Source organism: Marmota flaviventris, chromosome 13 (genome assembly GCF_047511675.1).
Source record: "Marmota flaviventris isolate mMarFla1 chromosome 13, mMarFla1.hap1, whole genome shotgun sequence".
Lineage (NCBI taxonomy): Eukaryota > Metazoa > Chordata > Mammalia > Rodentia > Sciuridae > Marmota > Marmota flaviventris.
In genome coordinates this window covers 68,954,553-68,974,884 of record NC_092510.1, presented here as the reverse complement: position 1 = coordinate 68,974,884, position 20,332 = coordinate 68,954,553, and the positions used below count along the sequence as shown (strand labels likewise).

At 37.5% G+C, this 20,332-nt stretch overlaps 1 protein-coding gene across 2 annotated transcripts in view; it reads left to right on the top strand.

The window, feature by feature from the left end:
- The window catches only part of Rnf38 (ring finger protein 38), a 129,254-nt gene that overhangs the window by 33,574 nt on the left and 75,348 nt on the right, over positions 1-20,332 (top strand). For both annotated transcript variants that reach the window (XM_071600749.1, XM_071600748.1), the window contains exon 2: positions 15,645-15,715. In XM_071600749.1, coding sequence (XP_071456850.1) covers positions 15,645-15,715 — 71 coding nt within the window. The remainder of the gene's footprint in view (positions 1-15,644; positions 15,716-20,332) is intronic.

Here is a 20,332-nt window from a genome sequence, read left to right as displayed (position 1 = left end):
CCGGGCTGATGCTCTGAGAAACTCCCTGACATGAGCAGAGGCTCAGTTGTACACATGCCCCCAAAACACAAGGGTTCTTAGTACATCACCAAGTTTGGTGGACTTTCCTGTGCAAGAGCCAAAATTCTGTTTGGTGGGAGAGGAAAAAGAAGGAAGGGAAGACAGGACTAGATAATAAGCAGAATGAGTGTGAAAGAACCAGCCAATTCAAGTCCTAGTAGTGCACCGAGTGGGAATAGCTCTGCCATTCCACTTAAGGTGAAGTCTCCAACTAGGTATAGTGGTACACGCCTGTAATCTCAGTGACTTGGAAGGCTGAGGCAGGAAAATCACAAGTCTACCTATATATCTTGTTCTAGGTTGTTACTTCAGGTGACACATTTAAGTTATGTTTTGTAGAGAAAAGTGTTAGCTGATAGTATATTTTTTTAAAGTGACATTCCTTGAGATCAGCTGATAGTCTGAAGTACTAAATTAGAAAGTTGGATTAAGGAGTTTTGTAGGTTGACTTTCAGAGAATCACATGCTTCCTTGCTGTAGGAGAGTCTTTCACAAGTTGCTTTTCCCTCTACTTCACCATCACTAGGTCTTTCTGTTGTTGCCTCCTTTTTTTTCCCCCTGGGGTAGGGTACTGGGTACTTGATGACTGGGCCACATTCCCAGCCCTATTTTGTATTTTATTTAGAGACAGGGTCTTACTGAGTTGCTCAGTGCCTCACCATTTCTGAGGCTGGCTTTGAACTTGGGATCCTCCTACCTCAGCCTCCTAAGTTGCTGGTGTTACAGGCATGTGCCACCAGCTGTGTTGACTTTTAACATGAACTGACTTCTTGCATTGCCTCTCATCCCTATCTCTGATTTATTCACAAGCATTTCTATACCAGTATAGTTTTTATTGCCTTCATATGTATAGTGTGACCAGTTAACAGTACTCAAATTGTGTACAAAGTCTGATGGTGCAATTTATTTGCAAAACTATTAACAAGGAAAAAAGTGAAACAAATGAAAATTGTTTAATTATGTATTTAGTAAATATTATTTATTTATTCATTTATTTACTTGTGATACTGGGGGTTGAACCCAGGGTCACTTTACCACTAGATACATCCCCAGGCCTTTTTAGTTTTTGTTGTTTTGGGACAGAGTCTTACTAAGTTGCTGCTTAGGGTCTTGCTAAATTACTGAGGCCGTCCTGGAACTTGAGTTCCTCCTGCTGGATTACATGTATATATCCCCGTGTCTGGCACATATAACCATCATCATCATTAATTTTTTTTTGGTCCTGGGGATTTCTAGGGTTGCTTAACCACTGAGTCACATCCCTAGCCCTTTTTATATTTTATTGAGGGTCTTGCTAAGTTGCATAGGGCCTTGCTAATTGCTGAGGCTGGCTTTGAACTTGTGATCCTCCTACCTCAGTCTCCCGAGCTGGTGGGATTATAGACGTGTGCCAGCAACCATTATTTTTAATTAAATAATTTTTTTTAGTTGTAGATTGATGCGATGCCTTTATTTTATTTATTTATTTTTATGTGGTGCTGAGGCTTGAACTCAGTGCCTCACTTGTGCCAGGCAAGTGCTCTACCACTGAGCAACACCCCCAGCTCTAGCAACCATTATTATTATTTTTTTAAATTATGTGAAATTAGGGACACGTGACCACAAAATCTACTTCCTATGTCTGCTGTCTGTATCTTTGTCATCTTTAGTATCTCTGTCATATTCAAATTTTCTCAGGAAGTATTTCATGCTTAACTTCAATCCCATTGGGTTTTATTTGGTTCTAATACTTGCTGTTTATTGCTGATAAATTGTCAAACCTGTGCCTTGTCATTTTAGGGTGGAAATATCAGGTCATAACATACTTCCGATGTGAATGAATCCCAGACCTTGCTCATGCTGGGCAAGCTCACTACCTTTGAGCTACATTCACAGCCCTGTGTTTCTTTATTTTCTGCATTTAGTTAGTGCCTGCTGTGAGCCAGGAAATGTGCACCATGCTAGAAGAAGAATACATTGGAAAGAGTTCCAGCAAAAATTAAGGACTTTGGCATTCTTTTTTTTTTTTTTCCATTTGTTCTAATTAGTTATACATGACAGTAGAATGCATTTTGACACATCATACATAAATGGAGTATAACTTCTCATTTGTCTGGGTGTACATGATGCAGAGTTACACAGGTTATGTAATCATATAAGCACATGGGTAATAATGTCTGATTCATTCTATCATTCCTACTCCAAAGCCTCCTCCCCTCCCTTCACTCCCCTCGGTCTAGTCTAAAATACCTTTATCCTCCACCTTATTATGAATTAGAATTCGCATATCAGAGAAAACATTTGGCCTTTGCTTCTTTGGGATTGGCTTATTTTGCTTAATATTCTCCAATTCCATCCATTTACCGGCCATAATTTCATTCTTCATTAAGACTGAGTAATGTTCCATTGTGTATATACACCACAATTTCTTTATCCATTTGTCTATTGATGGGCATCTAGGTTGGTTCCAAAATTTAGCTGTTTGTTGTGAATTGAGCTGTTATAAACATTGATGTGTTTGCATCACTGTAGTATGTTGATTTTTCAAAAAATATCTTTTAGGGGCTGGGGACGTGGACAAGCGGTAACGTGCTCGACTGGCATGCCTGTGGCCCGGGTTCGATCCTCAGCACCACATACAAACAAAGATGTTGTGTCTGCCGATAACTAAAAAATAAATATTAAAATTCTCTCTCTCTCTCTCTCTCAAAAAAAAAAAAATATCTTTTAATTGCAGATGGACACAATACCTTTATTTATTTACTTGTTTATATGGTGCTGAGAATCTAACCCAGTGCCTCACACGTGCCAGGCAAGCTCTCTACCACTGAGCTACAACCCCAGTCCCTGTAGGCTAATTTTAAGACTTAGGCATTTCTCACAGGCAAATTAGAAGCCTTGGTTTGAATAGAAACGTTAATTATAATTATTTTTCTTGAATTGCTATGTGCCGGGCACTGTGTCATTTGCTTTTTCATACATTCAATCTTCTTAACTCTTAGAACAGCTCCTGAAGTTCACATAAGCCAAGAAATGAAAATAAACATCATCCATACAAAAACTTTTTGATAAATGTCAAAACAACATTATTCATAATATTACCTAAGTGAAGTCAGCATTATTTAGTTAGGAATGAATTGATATAGGCTATAATGAGGAATGAAACTTGCAAACATTTTGTTAGATGAAAGAAGCCAATCACAGAGACCACATATTTTATGATTCTATTTATATGAAATACTCATAATAGGCAGATGGTTGTCAAGGGTTTAGGGAAAGGGAAAATGAGGTAAATGTTTATTATTGCACAACTTTGACTATATTTAAAAAATTGGATTGTGTATTAAATAGATGAATTGTGTAATAGATCAATTATATCTCAATAAGATGGTATAAAAGAAAATGCAAGAATCTTAAATTGGATTTTTCGCTTTACGTAGGTAAAAGCATCAAAACCTTATTGTAATAGCAAATAAGCAGGGTGAACCTCGAGAGTGATATTAGTTTTTACTGCATATTTACTTATCAGGATTTACCTAACATTAGTAATGTCTTTAAGTGTATTATATAATAGAGCCATTAGTTTGTCCTTTAAATTTTAGGAAAACTTTCTAAAAGCACTGTAATGTATTTTGTTGTAAGTACATTTGGAAAAGGCTTAAAACATTGAGTAAAGTTGAGTATTACCAATTGGATGATATTTGAATCTTTGGAATGGAAATTGTTAGTTGACTGTTAAGACTTGGAATCCATAATCCTAGCAATTTGGGAGGCTGAGGCAGGAGGATTTCAAATTCAAAGCCAGCCTTGGCAATTTAGTGAGACTGTGACTCTAGATAAAATATTTTAAAGGCTGTGGATGTTGCTCAGTGGGAAGCACCCCTGGGTTCAATCCCTGGTACCCCCCCCCCCCCGCCAAAAAAAAAAAAGACTTGAAATCCTCTTAGCATATTTCTTTGTGACCAACCAGAAACCCTGATATCCCAGTAACAATTGTGAAGGCAGCTAGTTGCAGATGCAGTTAAGACTCAGCTGGATAGGTAAATCAATAACTAAAACCCAGGGAGAGTATGTCCCAGAATTTAGCAACCTCTGGGCCAAGTATTAGATAAGGCTCAACATGTTTTCATGTCCTGCTATAAAATCAAGCTTAAAAAATTATTTATGCTAAAGTGAAAGGAAAAGAATCTTGAAAGCACAGTAAATGGGAACAGAACCAAAATTAGACTTAAGCGCCGTTCTGCTTTTGGACAGTAATTGCAGTGACAGTTACTGCCTTGTTCCTGGGACTGTATTTAAAAAAAAAAAAAAAATGTCTGCTTGTCACTGTCAATACAGAAAACATGTAGCTGGTTAATTCTTTATTATTGATTAAGTGCTTTTTTAGCACTGGTATCTATTATTTGGCTCAAAGACTGATTTGGGGGGTGCTGGGGTATTGGCTCAGTGGCAGAGTGCTTGTCTCGCACATGTGAGTCACTGGGTTCTTCGATCCTCAACACCACATAAAAAAATGAATAAACAAAATAAATTTGGGAAGAGGTTGTATTTAATTCTTTAGAAAACAGGACTAAATTTCAGGCCAATATACGAATAGGTATAGAATAACCTATTATGTCGAGATGTGGTGAAGCATGCCTGTAATTCCAGCAGCTTGGGAGGCTGAGACAGGAGGATCTCGAGTTCAAAGCCAGCCTTATCAACTTAGGAAGGCAGTAAGCAACTCAGTGAGATCCTGTCTATATATAAAATACAAAAAAGGTCTGGGGATGTGGCTTACTGGTTAAGCACCCCTGAGTTCAATCCTGGATACCAAAAAAAAAAAAAAAAAAAACGGGGGCGGGAGGGATATGTGTAAGGGCTTGTACTAATGTCCTAAAGGTTCTAAATACAATGTAAGATTTGTATCTTTTACAATATCAATTTTAGCCTGAGGGACTTCATAAATTTATATGCCAACAATATATGGTTGAATTTCACTTTGCTAGCTTGTCCTTTGGATTGATCATTGGGACCCAATTTGAGATATAACTTCTGTCACACCTCACATGTGACTCCAAGTTTACTACTTTGAGCTCTTATGATGTATTGAGAGTAATTGGTCCAAACCTTGTTCATCAGCTTGTGTACTTAACTGGTATATAGGAAGGCCTGGTTAGATCACTAAGGCATGGGGATTCAGTCCTTTTGTACCTTGTGTCCCTCTAGTGCCAGCTTAGGTCAATAATTCTGTCTCCCTAACCTATATGCATGTTGGGGGAAGGATGGGGTAGAGGGGAGAGTCTTTGTCTCCGAGGAATTTCATAGACAAGGAAGGCCAGTGCTCATGGGTTGGTCTCATCTGCCTTCTCCAAAGACATTTTTTTCTGAAGCCATTAGGGATTTGTACTGGCACTTAATAACAAGATTAAACTTTTTAACTGTTTTTTAAACTAATATATAATCTAGTACTGCACATTATATGATGTTAAGATTGACCACTGGATTAAGATCTTTATTGTAAGGCTCTTCCTGCAGCTAACAGTAATCTCTATAGTGTTACTTTGGCACTTAACAAATCCCCATCAGCCATTTACCTAACAAAATAATTTTATCTTTTTGATAATTCTTGGCTGGATCAGTCAAGTAATTTTATTAGGTTTGCAAAATGATGTTTTCTAATTTTAAAATTCCTTCTGCATATTTTAGCTGGCATCATTTTGTAAATAAAACCAGTTGTATGGTTATCCTGAAAGATAAGGAAGAATGCCTGGTTTTTTAGTTACTGAAATAAAAAGCTCTTTAAAGTACATACTTTAAGATGCAAAGATTTTCCTTTTCTTTTTATTGAGTACTGTTAAAGACTCAGGGATTTTTGTTGATAAGATAAATTTTAGTCAGCTACACTTGTTTTTTATTTATTTATTTTTTAAATATTTATTTTTTTAGGTGTAGATGGACACAATACAATGCCTTTATTTTTATGTGGTGCTGAGGATGGAACCCCGGTCCTGCCCATGCGAGGCGAGCGCTCTACCGCTGAGCCACAATCCCAGCCCCTGTTTTTAATTTTTATATTTGAGGGTCATTTTAGGTTCACAGCAAAATTAAGAGGAGCTCCCATAGACTCTGCTCCACATGAGCTTAGCCTTCCCATTCATTATAAAGATTTCACCACCACAGTGGTACATTTATTACAATTGATGAACCTACATTAACACATCAGTATCACTTATAGCCCATAGTATACAATAGGGCTCACTTAAAAAAAAAAATCTTTTTTTAGTTGTAGGTGAACACAGTACCTTTATTTTATTTTTATGTGGTGCTGAGGACTGAACCCAGTGCCTCACACGTGCTAGATGATTGAGCACGCTACCACTGAGCCACAACCCCAGCCTAGGATTCACTCTTTGTTTACACATCCTACAGATTTGAACAAATATATAATGACACGTATCTACCATTATACAGTATAATGTCATATAGTATAATTTCAGTGCCCTAAAAAGTTCTGTTTCACCTATTCATACCTCCTTTTTCTGTTGTCCCTAGCAACTATTGATCTTTTTAATTGACTTTAAAAAAATACAATTAAGTGCTGGGGATGTGGCTCAAGTGGTAGAGTGCTTGCCTGGCATGCGTGCGGCCCGGGTTCGATCCTCAGCACCACATACAAACAAAGATGTTGTGTCCACCGAAAAACTAAAAAATAAATATTAAAAAGTTTTCTCTCTCTCTTAAAAAAAAAATACAATTAAAATATATCTACATATTTAACATATAAATACATACATATGACAAATATATAAAGTATATATTATATATAAAACAAAAGATCTATCTTTTTTTAAACAAGTGTGTGTGTGTGTGTGTGTGTGTATTTATTAAAACTTTGGCCCCTTTCTTTTGGTTTTTCAGAATAGGTCTGAGAAAGTATATAGTACTTAGGTTGGTGCAATTGCCCTTCCCATTGTTGAGTTTTGTAGTTCAAACCTTTCACTTTTATAAACCAGTCTTTTCAGACCTGGAGATCTACCCAATGGTACATCACTTTCCTAGTATGTGTGAGGTCCTGGGTTCAATCCTCAGCACCACAGAAAACAAAATCTTTGCAAGATGATGGGCAGGTAGCTGTTGAGTCTAGGAAATGAATAGGAGGAACCCATGTCCTATTTCTAGGTTAACACGTTGTTTTTAGAAGGCAGAAGACCCCTCTCTCACATATACACATTGAGGAATAATTCTGACAGTACTCAATGCTACTTTTTAAAAAAATTTTGGTGCTGGGGTTTTAACCCAGGGCATTGCGCATGCTACACACATACTCTTAACACTGAGCTATAACCCCAGACTGAATGCCACATTTTTATGACAAGTTAAAGAGTTAATTTCCCTTTAAAAATATGTAGACTTTGGTGAAGACTCTTCAGTTCAAGTTTTGTGGTTTAACGCCTCTTGATTTTTTGTACATAGATTTCAAGGAATATGTGTATGTCTCAACAGTTATTCTTTTGCTTATTTAAGAAGATTGGGAGGTGGATGTAGCTCAGTGGCAGAGCACATGCTTAGGTTTATGAATTTTTTGGGTTTTGTCCCTAAGAAAAAGAAAAAAGAGTCTATGTTTATGTTTCAAAATCTCAATATAACAATTTTTACAAAGCAGTGTGCAAAAAAGTCTGCTATATTTTAGCTATCCTTGCTAGAACATGACATTTGAAAAGCTACATGTCAAAAGAGGGGGATATGAATTCTGGATGGAACTGACACTAAGAAAGGCTGATATTTTAAGTCTGTTATATATTAACATGATCATTCGCTACACGTATGTGTTTACATTTTAGTTTCCTGCTAGGAAAGGAGAAGTAGCAAGAGATATCATCATAAAGTTGTAGCGTTTACCATGCCAGTAGCACTCCTGCCAATATGGTAAATATTCTGAAACCCACTGGGCTTCCTATAAGAAGCGTGGAAAGCACCAGCCCCACAAAGTGACATAGTACAAGAAGGACAAGAATTCTCTGTATGCCCACAGAAAATGGTACTGTGACAGGAAAGAAGTGTAGCTTTGGTGGGCAGACTAAGCCATTTCCCCAGGAAAAAGGTAGAACTACAAAGAAGATTGTGCTGAGGCTTGAGTGTGTTGAGGCTCACTGCAGATCTAAGAGGATGCTGACTGTTAAAGAGATGCAAGGGTTTTGTACTGGGAGGAGATAAGAAGACAAAAGGGCAGGATACAATGATGCACACCTATAATCTCCAGGCTGAGGCAGGAAGATTGCAAGTTCCAGGCAAGCCTGGGCTTCTTAGAAGATGCTGTCTAAAAATAAAAACATAAGCCAGGTGTGGTGGTGTATGCCTGTAATTTCAGCAACTTTGAAGTCTAAGGCATGAGGATTGCAAATTCAAAGCCATCCTCAGAGCTGGGTACGATGGCTCATGCCTGTAATCCCAGGGGCTGGGGAGGCTGAGGCAGGAGGATCTTGAGTTCAAAGCCAGCCTCAGAAAAAGCGAGGCACTAAGCAACTCAGTGAGACCCTGTCTCTAAATAAAATACAAAATAGAGCTGAGGATGTGGCTCAGTGACTGAGTGCCCCTGAGTTCAATCCCCAGTATTAAAAAAAAAAAAAACAAAAAAATTGACCTTACGTTTTGGAGTGCAGGAGTCTTTGTGAACATGACAAGTAATGTCTCTACATTGCCACTTTGTTCCTAGAGACCAAAAACACCAGCAGGATGTTTTTAGTAATTACTTTGAAGTTTTTCCACCTCCCCATCACTGTTTCAACCTTGACTTCTTTGCATTCTCTAGTTATACAATTTTTTGTTCCATACTTTGACTTCATTTCCCCACTGCTGTTTTCCCTGATTTTCACATATTTTTCTTACTCTTCACAGAATGTTTCTTGTCTGTTCCCTTTTAGTGCTTTTGATTGAGTCTGTTCTTGTGGTCCCAGCATCTTTTGCTAGTTACAAGGTTTGTTTGTTTGCTTAATTTTTAGTTGTGGATGGACACAATACCTTCATTTTATTTATTTATATTTGTGTGGTGCTAAGGATCAAACCCATTGCCTCACATGTACTAGGCAAGCACTCTACCACTGAGCTGCAACTGCAGCCCCTAATAAAAAGAGTTTTTAAGCTGCGTATGTGTCTGTCTGTCCTTCAATTCCTTTGGCAGTCTGTGAAGTCTGTAGGCTCCTTTCCAGGAGAATATTCACATACCCCTTCCCAATGCTGGGGATCTAATCTAGTATCTCACACATGATAGGCAAATGCTCCCACATCCCTACCTGGAAAGTATTTTTTTTTTTTTTTTTAAAGAACTGGGGTTTTAACCTAAGGTTGTTTGTTGTAACTTTGAGCTATATCCCCAGCCATATTTGTATTTATTTATTTAAAATAGGGTTTTGATAAGTAGCCCAGCCTAGCCTCAAGCTGTGTGCCTCTTGCCTCAGCCTCCCAACTCGCTGGGGTTACAGGTGTGTACCACCAAGAGGCTGTGTAGGAAAATATTCATAATTGCGTGAAATAAAATACATGGTATTACAAAGGAAACCAGTTATGTTGCTCCTCATTGTCCTCTTAACTTGGCCAAGTTTTTGGGAACAGAAAAGGGGTATTGAAGGACACGGTGTTTTATTCTCCCCCTTTGATTTTGGGATGATACAGTTGCCCAGGCTAGCTTCCATATTGTGATCCTCCTGCCTCAGCCTCCCAGGTAATTGGGATTAGAAGCAGGCATCTCCACATCTGGCCACAGGAATGAGTTACACTCATGGTAAAAGTCAAAGAGAAACTGCTTATTTTTAAATGGGGTTGTACATTTTCTTGTTGAGTTTTAAGAGTTATTTGAATATTTTTAGGGAGTTCTTTATTAGATATGTATTTTGCAAATATTTTCTCTCAGTCGATGGCTTTCTTTTCATTTATTTATTTATTTATTTGGTACCAAGGATTGAACTCTGGGACCTCCACATCCCCAGCCCTATTTTGTATTTTATTTAGAGACAGGGTCTTACTGAGTTGCTTAGTGCCATTCTGTTGCTGAGGCTGGCTTTGAACTCAGGATCCTCTTGACTCAGCCTCTTGAGCTGATGGGGTTACAGGCATTTGCTACCAAGCCCAGCCTATTCATTCTTTTATTTTATTTTATTTATTTATTTATTTATTTTTAACATTTATTTATTTAGTTATTTAGTTATTGGCAGACACAACATCTTTGTTGGTATGTGGTGCTGAGGATTGAACCCGGGCCGCACGCATGCCAGACGAGCGTGCTACCACTTGAGCCACATCCCCAGCCCCCTTTTCATTCTTTTAAAAGTGTCTTTGTGGTACATATACACAGCCATAAAGAAGAATGAAAATTATGGCATTTGTCGATAAATGGATGGAACTGGAGACTGTCATTCTAAGTGAAATAGGCCAATCCCCCCAAACTAGAGGCCGAATGTTGTCTCTGATGTGTGGATACTGGCTCACAATAGGTGGGGGGTGGGGGGTGGGGGAGTGAATGGAGATCCACCGAATTGGACTGGGGAAGGGAATGGGGCTGGGAATGGGAGAGACGCTTGCATTAATCGGACATAACTTTCCTATGGTCTTATATGAATACATGATCATTGTAACTCCACATCATGTACAACCACAAAAATAGGAAGCTATACTCAGTGTATATGTCAAAATACATTCTACTGTCATGTGTAACTAAAAAGAACAAATAAAAAATTCTCAAAAAACAAAAAACAAGGGCTGGGGATATGGCTCAAGCGGTAACGTGCTCACCTGGCATGCGTGCGGCCCAGGTTCAATCCTCAGCACCACATACAAATAAAGATGTTGTGTCTGCTGAAAACTAAAAAATAAATATTAAAAAAAAAAACAACTGTATTTCACAGAGCAGAAGTTTTAAATTTTGGAGAAGTTCATCTTATCAGTTTTTTTTCCCCCCTGAATTGTGCTCTTAGTGTGTATCTGAAAGCTTATCATATAACCCAGGGTTACCTAAATTTTATCTGTGTAATCTGAAAGTATTATAGTTTTACATTTCACATTTGGGTTCATGGTCAACATTGAATTCGCTTTTGTGAAAAGGTATGGATAGGGTCAGTCTCTAGGTTCATTTTTAATTATTTTTCCATGTGAGTCCCGCAGCCAGCTTGTCATTTATTGTTCGTTTATTTCGCCATACTAGGAATTGAATCCAGGATCTTGCTCATGCTAAGCATGAGCATATAACCACTAAGTTATATCCCCAGCCTTTGTTTGTTTGTTTGTTTGTTTTGGGGTACACTGAGCCACATCCCCAGTCCTGTTTTGTATTTTATTTTGAGACAGGGTCTCACTGAGTTGCTTAGCACCTCAGCCTCCTGAGCTGCTGGGATTACGGGTGTACGCCACTGCACCCAGCTTGTTCATTTATTTTTATTTATTTATTTTTTGTGGTGCTGGGGATTGAACCCAGGGCTTTGTGCATGTGAGGCAAGAACTCTACCAGCTGAGGTATATCCCCAGCCCTTATTCATTTATTTAACACACTCTTTGAGATGAGATTTTTAAGTTGATAAATAATGTATTAATCCTTCCAACTCTTGGAGGCCAAGGTTTTGATGATGGTCCCATATGATGTTCTTCCCTACACTCATTAGAATATAATATATGAAGTGTTTCCGGTTTCATATAATATCTTTCTGTATCTGTATCCAATAGAAACAAATCTAACATGATACATTAAATACATGGGTATGTGTAGGATGAAATAATGTTGTCTGTTGTAGTACCTCTTTGAAAATGTGTGCTTATGATTATTAATTATTAGGTTTATTTTAGCCCATCTGATTTCAGACTTATAAGACATTGTGTTCATACGGGACTAGTTAAAGGAGTATAATTTAATAGAATTAAACTTTTCCTAACTCCCCCTTGAAATACATACAATTTGTTTTGAATAGTTCATTTTGATTTATTATTTTATAATTCCAGTTTTAATGTTTCAGAGTCATTATTGTATATTTTTTGTTCCAAATCATGGGTTTAGAAAATGTTAAATTATGTTAACTAGACTTAGTACTGGAGGGACTTCTGTGGTTTATATTATTTTTTATCCATATTTGTACCTTCTTGGTCAGCTCTATCTCATTTTCCCCAGAATTGTCACCAGTGGCAAAAACTTGTTAAGCTTACTGACAAGTTTAGTTTTTATTTATTTTTGACAATTTTTTTGAGGAAAATAGATAATAAATATTATGACATAATCAAACTTGTAAAGTTCATTTTTTACTCTAGTTCTTGGTACTTAGGACTTTTCATTGTCAGTGATAGAAATTGAAACCAGGGCCTTGTGCATGCTAGACAAGTGCTCTGTTACTGAGTTACAACTCCAGCATCTTATTTTTTCTTTTATTGGATCAGTCTTACTTTCCTTGGGTAAATAAACATGAATAGATTGTGGTGACCCACTCACTATGTTATACACATTTCATTTTCCTGCTTACTTGCAATTTTATTTATTTTTATTCTTGTGTTTATGAGTAAGATTATTTTCTTATTTTAGTGCTCTCTTTTGGCCATACAAAATGAGTTGGGGATGATAATTTATACTGAGTAGATGAGTAAGAGTAAATAATTTTCTCTGGTATGCTAATGTGAATTCTTTCTCTGGTATTTTGAATTTGTAGGAATGGTATATTTCTCATTTTTTTATGAATGCACAAAAAGAATATATGACACAAATCTACATTTAATAAGTTTAAAAGAGTTATTTCAATGAGTGAAAATACAGATTTTTTTTTTTTAAAGAGAGGGAATTTTTTTTTTTTAATATTTACTTTTCGGCGGACACAACATCTTTTTTTGTTTGTGGTGTTGAGGATCGAACCCGGACCACATGCATGCCAGGCGAGCATGCTACCGCTTGAGCCACATCCCCAGCCTGAAAATAAAGATTTTTTTTTTGGTGGGTACCTGGGATTGAACCAAGGGCACCCAACCACTGAGCAACATCCCCAGCCCTATTTTGTATTTTATTTAACTTAGAGACAGGGTCTCACTGAGTTGGTTAGTGCCTCGCTTTTGTTGAAGCTGGCTTTGAACTTGTGATACTCCTGCCCCAGCCTCCCAAGCTGCTGAGATTACAGGCATCGGCCACTGTGCCCAGCAAAATTAGGATTTTTTAAACGGTCATTCATGTTAGAGTTTAGTTGGCAGCCTTATTTTTCAATGTCATGTGAAATAATTGGGCATATGAATTAATGGCACTCTAAATTTTATAAACTAATGCTATCTCTTAAGTGTAACAACCAAAGGTAATGGTGGGAATTCTTCTTAGGTTCAACTTCTTAGGTTCACCTCACTGAGGCACTAACCAACTCAGTGAGACCCTGTCTCTAAATTAAATAAAATACCATTCAGACCGATGTTAAAACCAGTGTGGGTCTCTTTTACTACCACTTTAGTCAGAAGTATAGAGGACAGAAACCACAACTTGTTAGTAATGCACCGAGAGTCCATACTTCATATAGAAGTGCTCTTTTGACAGTTCAGGTTCAAAGAGATGGCATTCATGTTGGGTGAGCCCAGAGTTTTGTAATTCTCATGGGAGAAGATTATCTCTTACAAGAACTTCATAAACATAGTTTCCAGGATCCTCTGCAAGGACAAGGATTGGAAGGGATATGCCCAATTACAAACCATCACTCTCAGGAAAGCTCAGAAACATGGCTTTCTACTAGATATTTATCATGTTTCTCATCTAGACCCAGTCTACTGTTGGGTAATATAATTTCTTTCATAAGCATGGTTGCCAAGTAATGTAGTTGGCATGCTCTATTAATTAGGTTAATGGGGGGGGGTGGTTAAGTGAAAGATTCTCTTACATAAATGTTAATATCAGGGTATCCAGTTGGCATCCAGGTCCTTGGTGTCCTGAACAAAGAGTGAGCAAGACACGCACAAGTAACAGGCAAAGCACAGATTTATTGAAGGTCAAGGTAGAAGTAACACTCCATTAGGCAGAGTGGAGTGGGCTGATCAAGAGAAAAACTCAAGGCCCCCATGTCTGGAAATGATTATCTTCTTTTTAATATTTATTTATTTATTTTTAGTTATAGGTGGACACAATACCTTTATTTTATTTTTATGTTGCTGAGGATCGAACCCAGTGCCTCACTCACGTGTACTAGGCGAGTGCTCTACCACTAAGCCACAACCCCAGCCCTGGAAATGATTATCTTATACACGGAGCTGTGAGGCATTCTCTTCCCTATCTAGACCTGATTAAAGACCTTACCCCATATGCCCCCATTGGTTACTTTATGATACCTGATTAGAATATTATCTAATCTCCCACCTCCCCACCATTGGTTAGTTTAGAAAACTTAACTAGAATACTTCCCATTGTAGCCCCTTGGTCATTTTAAAATACTGGACCTGTGGCAGGAGTTGTCATGGTAATGGGACTTATTATATAATAACAGGGACACGACTCATCTCCCTGTCTTGTCTTGCAGCAGCATCCTTCTTAGACCCTGCCTCTGCGATCTTGGTGTCCCTGAACTCCTACCTAAAATAAAGACAAAAATTTTTGTAATCTTTGGTCTGGAGTCATGTGTGCTGATTTTTCATTTATCGCGGCGTTCACGTTTAGCATCTTCTTTCAGCAGATTTTTTTTTCTTTAGCCGAGCGCTATGGCATACACCTGTAATCCTTAGTGGCTTGACAGGCTGAGGCAGGAGAATGGCGAGTTCAAAGCCAGCCTCAGCAAAAGCAAGGTGCTAAGCAACTCAATGAAACCCTGTCTCTAAATAAAATACAAAATAGGGTTGGGGATGTGGCTCAGTGGTTGAGTGTCCCTGAGTTCAATCCCTGATACCAAAAAACAAAAACAGAAAACATTTTCTTCTAGAATTTTTTTTCCCTACATTTTCTTCTAGAACTTTCTTTAAATTGTTTTTACATTACATAGATCTTTGAGCCACCATTTTTTTTTAACATGGTGAGATAGGAACCAAATTTTTAAAAAATGGATAATAAAATTGTTCTAGTCATTTATTGAATAATGGTTTGTTTTCCTATTGGTTAGAAATATCACTATTTTCATAGAGCAGTTGTTCTTAGGAGATAGTTCTTCAAATTAGCAAACGGTTGGGTATATTAAATGTATGTACATTTAAAATAATGAAAACATTTGAAATCTGTAGGTTACATTGTGTTTTTATATGCTGAGAATTTATAGGGTCAATGTTTCCCTCAAAGTATGTGTAGTCTGAAAAGGAATATAATTTATTTTCATCACTAACAGAAGTTTGTCTTATTGACAGCTGTGCGTTTAAGTGGCCTTACTTAGAAAATAGATGACTTGCGATGGTAGAGAGTGGTGAATTAGGGGTTGAATAACAGGGTTTTAGTTTAAGATCTGCCACTTTACTTTCTGCTACTTTGTGAGAATCAGACTCTATTTTGTTTTCTTCTGTTAAAATGCATGAATGATAATCCCTACCCTGCCAGTTTATAAATGTTATTGAGTATTAGATGGGATAATGGATGTATAAGCACTTTTAATTGGTAAAGCACTTCAAATATAAGCAATTATTGCATCTTAACCTTTCCTCCCTTTTTCTTATAGGTAGTGTTGGTGCTTCTTTTCAGTGCCAGTCCATCCATCACGATCACATTTGTCATGATGACAGTGACAAGGTGAGGTCCGTGCTGATGTCTATCATGATAAAAATGCATGCTACCCTTATATTACTGGGTTCACTTGCATAAATCTGGATCTAGAACCTAAACAGTGACTTGGTGGGCACAATGTTGAGATGCAGAGAGTCTCTTTCTGGTTTGTGTCAGGTTATTAGACTGCTCCAAAAAAACCTGAGGATAGTTCCTCAATAGGAGGTGGGCTGGACTCTTACTTAGAAGTAACTCCATTTTCTTATTTTTATCTCTGTCTTCCTCTTTGTCTGCACAGCCTAGATAGATCATCTTAATATATGAAAATGTGTTCCCAAAACTAGTAGCAGTCTTAGCAACTTGTGTTTATTTCTAATTGGAATTGTCTTGGAAATTCCAATTTGATTCACTTTTGGAGTTGATTAGTTATGTTAAATTATGTTTTCTTCTTAATACTTCTTTGGTTCCAAAGTCCACATTAAATCTTGGGGCTTGAGAATGGAACCTGTGTGATTCTGGTTTGGGCTTTTTTCTTTTAATTTTTAATCATATCCAAACTATTGGTGCTTTTGTTTCATTGTGTTGTTTTTATTTCTGTTCGTTTTATCTCAAAAGAAACCTGGTCTTGGGAGCTTTCTGATACTCATCAGCAAACCTGTTGGCCCACCCTTCCAGTAGATATTTCTGTGGGCTGGATGTTTAGCATGTTTACTACTGATCTAAACAGCTTAACATTTAGTCTTATCCAGCTTCACTTTCCAGAGACTTTCTTCCCATGTCCTTGTCTTCTGTGCAGGAATATATTAATCCATTGGTAGTTTCCAGTACAGAACAATCCAAGCAATCTTTTTCTCTGTTATTTTGATTCTCCTCTCTCATTCTGTTGGAGCTAGATTAAGAAGTTGGTCCATCATTGGGATTTTCCAAATGACTTTCTCTGTTTTGTGTGTTGGTGTCACTGTCTTTGTGAACTTTGCTCAGACACTGTTTATAGAGGAAGTGGTATGCTCATAGCATTCCAAAGCATTCCATTCTTTTGTTATTGGAGCAATCCAGAGGCATGGATTTCACTTTTAACTTCTTTCAGAGGCAAGCTACCAAGGCTGCCAATTATATAATTGGCTCCATAAAATGTAATATGTACTACAGAGTTAAGAAATGAGCATTTACAGTTTAAGAAGCTAGATGCCCTGGCACATGCCCTGTAATCCCAGCAACTCAAAAGAGACTAAGGCAGAGACCTGCACAGATAGCCAGGCACAGTGGCTCAGGCTCATCATCCCAGTGGTTTAGGAGGCTGAGTCAGGAAGATTACAAGTTCAAAGTCAACCTCAGCAATTTAGTAAGACTCTATCTCAAAATAAAACATAAAAAGGGCTGGGAATGTGGCTCAGTGGTTAAGCACCCCTGGGTTCAATCCCTAGTACCAAAAAAAAGAAGCTGAGGCAGGAGGATCATGAGTAAAACAAGCCTCAGCAATTTAGCGAGACCTGTCTCAAAAAAATTTAAAAAGGGCTATGATATAGCCTAATGCTAAAGTGCTCCTGGGTTTCATCCTCAATTCCCCCACCACCCCTGCCAAAAAAAAAAAAAAAAATGATAAAATTAAGAGTGATAATAGAAGGAAAAGGCAAAATTACTTTTTTTTTTTTTTTAATATTTATTTTTTTTTTTTAGTTTTCGGCAGACACAATATCTTTGTTTGTATGTGGTGCTGAGGATCGAACCTGGGCCGCACACATGCCAGGCGAGCGTGCTACTGCTTGAGCCACATCCCCAGCCCCAAAATTACTTTATGTCAATAATATTACAAATGATTGTGTTTCATAATTGTGAAGGTGTTTTGGAGTTAATATTAGAGTCTAGGGATGACCCCCTCCCAGTATTGAGAATTGAAACCAAGGGCATTCTTATCCATTGAATTACATCACCAGCCCTCTCATATCCTTTTTAAAAATTTGGATACAGGGTCTTACTAAATGCCCTTGAACTAATGGCTGACCTTATACTGCAGTGCTCCTGCCTCAGCCTCCCGAGTCACTGGGATTACAGGCATGCTCCACCCTGCCCAACAGGGAATGAGATAATTCTTCACCTCTGCCAGGTTTCCCCTGTCTCCTTCAAATGGTTCTTCTCCTAATTTCTCCATCTTTACCTTGCTGATTTTTTAAAAGTTATATATATATGTGTGTGTACACACACACACACACACATATGTATGTGTACATGTTTAGTTATTGATGGACCTTTATTTTATTTACTCATTTATATGCGGTGCTGGGAAACGAACCCTGTGCCTCACACCTGCACTCTACTGCTGAACTACAACTCCTACCCGACCTTGCTGATTTTGGGAGATGAGATTTTTCTCAGAAATACATGGGGGAGGGAAATAAAGGTTCAAGAGAAATTGTTATTTGATCATCAGACCCAAGAACGACCAGAGACTGCTCTCCTTTCTTGCCTGCTTGATCTGTGTATACTATGGTTGTTTTCCAGACCAAAATAAAGGGAATGAATAAAGGTCTTCTAACTGTATATTTTATAATTTATTTTTCACCTTTCAAACTATTTTGTGAATAGAATATATTTACAAAACACAAATACTCAACATAAATATGCCAACTCATTTGACTTTTTTTTTTGTGTGTGTATGTGTGTGAATCAAAAAACTTCCATCTTTAATGGTACTTTCTCCTGATAAAGAAAAATGTCTTTACAGGCAATATGAAACAGTGTCCATACATGCTTTTTATGAATATTTAAAATAAACAATTTTATTAGATTAGGAAAGAGAAGAATTGCTGAGACTTAATGATTCATGTGGGTCTTTCTATCTAGGTTTAATTTTCTTTCCTTTTTTTTTCCTTCACTTCCAAAAGCCACTTTTTTTTCCCTAACCTGCATATTTTTTTTTTATTTATATATGACAGTGGAATGTATTACAGTTCTTTTTTTTAAAATATTTTTTAGTTGCTGATAGATCTTTTATTTTTTTTAATATGTGGTGCTGAGAATCGAACCCAGTGCCTCACACATACCAGGCACGTGTGCTACCACTGAGCCACAGCCCCTGCCTTTACAATTCTTATTACACATATAGAACACAATTTTTCATATCTCTGGTTGTATACAAAGTATATTCACACCAATTCGTGTCTTCATACATGTACTTTGGATAATAATGTCCATCACATTCCACCATCATTTCTAACCCCATGCCCCCTTCCTTCCCCTCCCACCCCTCTGCCCTACCAATCCCAAAAAACCAAATGCCGAATGTTTTCTCTGATATAAGGAGGCTGATTCATAGTGGAGTAGGGAGGGGGAGCATGGGAGGAATAGATGAACACACTTGACTTTTAATTCTCTAAAATGGATAACTTAGGTCTTGTAGATATGAGACCATGCTGAAACTCAGTAAGAAAATATGCTTTAATCCACAACTGTTTTGTGGAGTGTGTTTTGTGAACTGTTTGTGAAGTGACCTCAGAAAGCAATATGGAAAGAATTATATGGAGTTCAGAGACCTAAGTTTTAATCCTAGCTCTACCACCTCTTAAACTAGATGACTTTAGGCAAATTTATGATAGGGTCTTGCCTGTGAATGGTACTTAATAAATGTAGTTGTTAGCCGGGTACAATAAATGTAGTTGTTAGCCGGGCACGGCTAGTGGTACAGGAAGGTGATGTTGGAGGATCATGAATTGAGAGCCAACCTCAGCAACTCAGCAAGACCCTGTCTCTAAATAAAATATAAAAAAGGGCTCAAGATGTGGCTCAATTGTTAAGTGCCCCTGCGTTCAATTCCTGGTACCAAACATAAAATAAAATAAATGTAGTTGTTATTTATGCTTACATTTTATAATAACACTTTTTTAATCCTAATAATTTGTGTGTTTGTATGTGTGGTGTGGGTGGTGGCAGGGGCAGTGGTGATGTAGATATTATGGGATGTTGAGCCTGAATAGGCATATGGGTCTCTGTTTCTCCCTCGAAATCCTCCTGGCAGATACCACTCATTGAAAACTATATTTTTTCCTGCTAATTGACACAGCCTCAGAACCCTCTTCAGCATTGTTTCAAGGTAGTCATGACCAATAGGTTGGTATGTGAAAAAAACCTATTTGTTATCCTTGGATTAGGTGGTCTTAAGTTCATTGCAGGTCTACCATTCTATAATTCTAAATTGAGGGGATCAGGGGCTGGGGTTGCGGCTCATGGTAGAGTGCTTGCCTAGCATGCATGAGGCGCTGGGTTCCATCCTCAGCACCACATAGAAACAAAATAATGTGTCCACCTAAAACTAAAGATACATAAATAAATAAATATTTTAAAAAATAAAAATAAATTGAAGGGATCATGAACTTCTGATACTAATTGGACAATGGTACCTCTAACAGCCTAAGAGAGTACTTGAAAAGGAACAAGTTAAGCATGCAGAAAATTATTTAACAGAAAGTTTCTTAGGGACATGTGTATGAGTCCACTGATAAGTTAGTGGGACTCTCCTTGGTGAGGAGAGTCCCACTAGCTTAAGATAGGAAGTAGATTTTTAAAAAACTGAACAGTCTTTGTCTATTTAAAATGTGGTAGGATTAGTATAGATCTAAAGAATTATTTTATTCATGTTATTAGATAAAT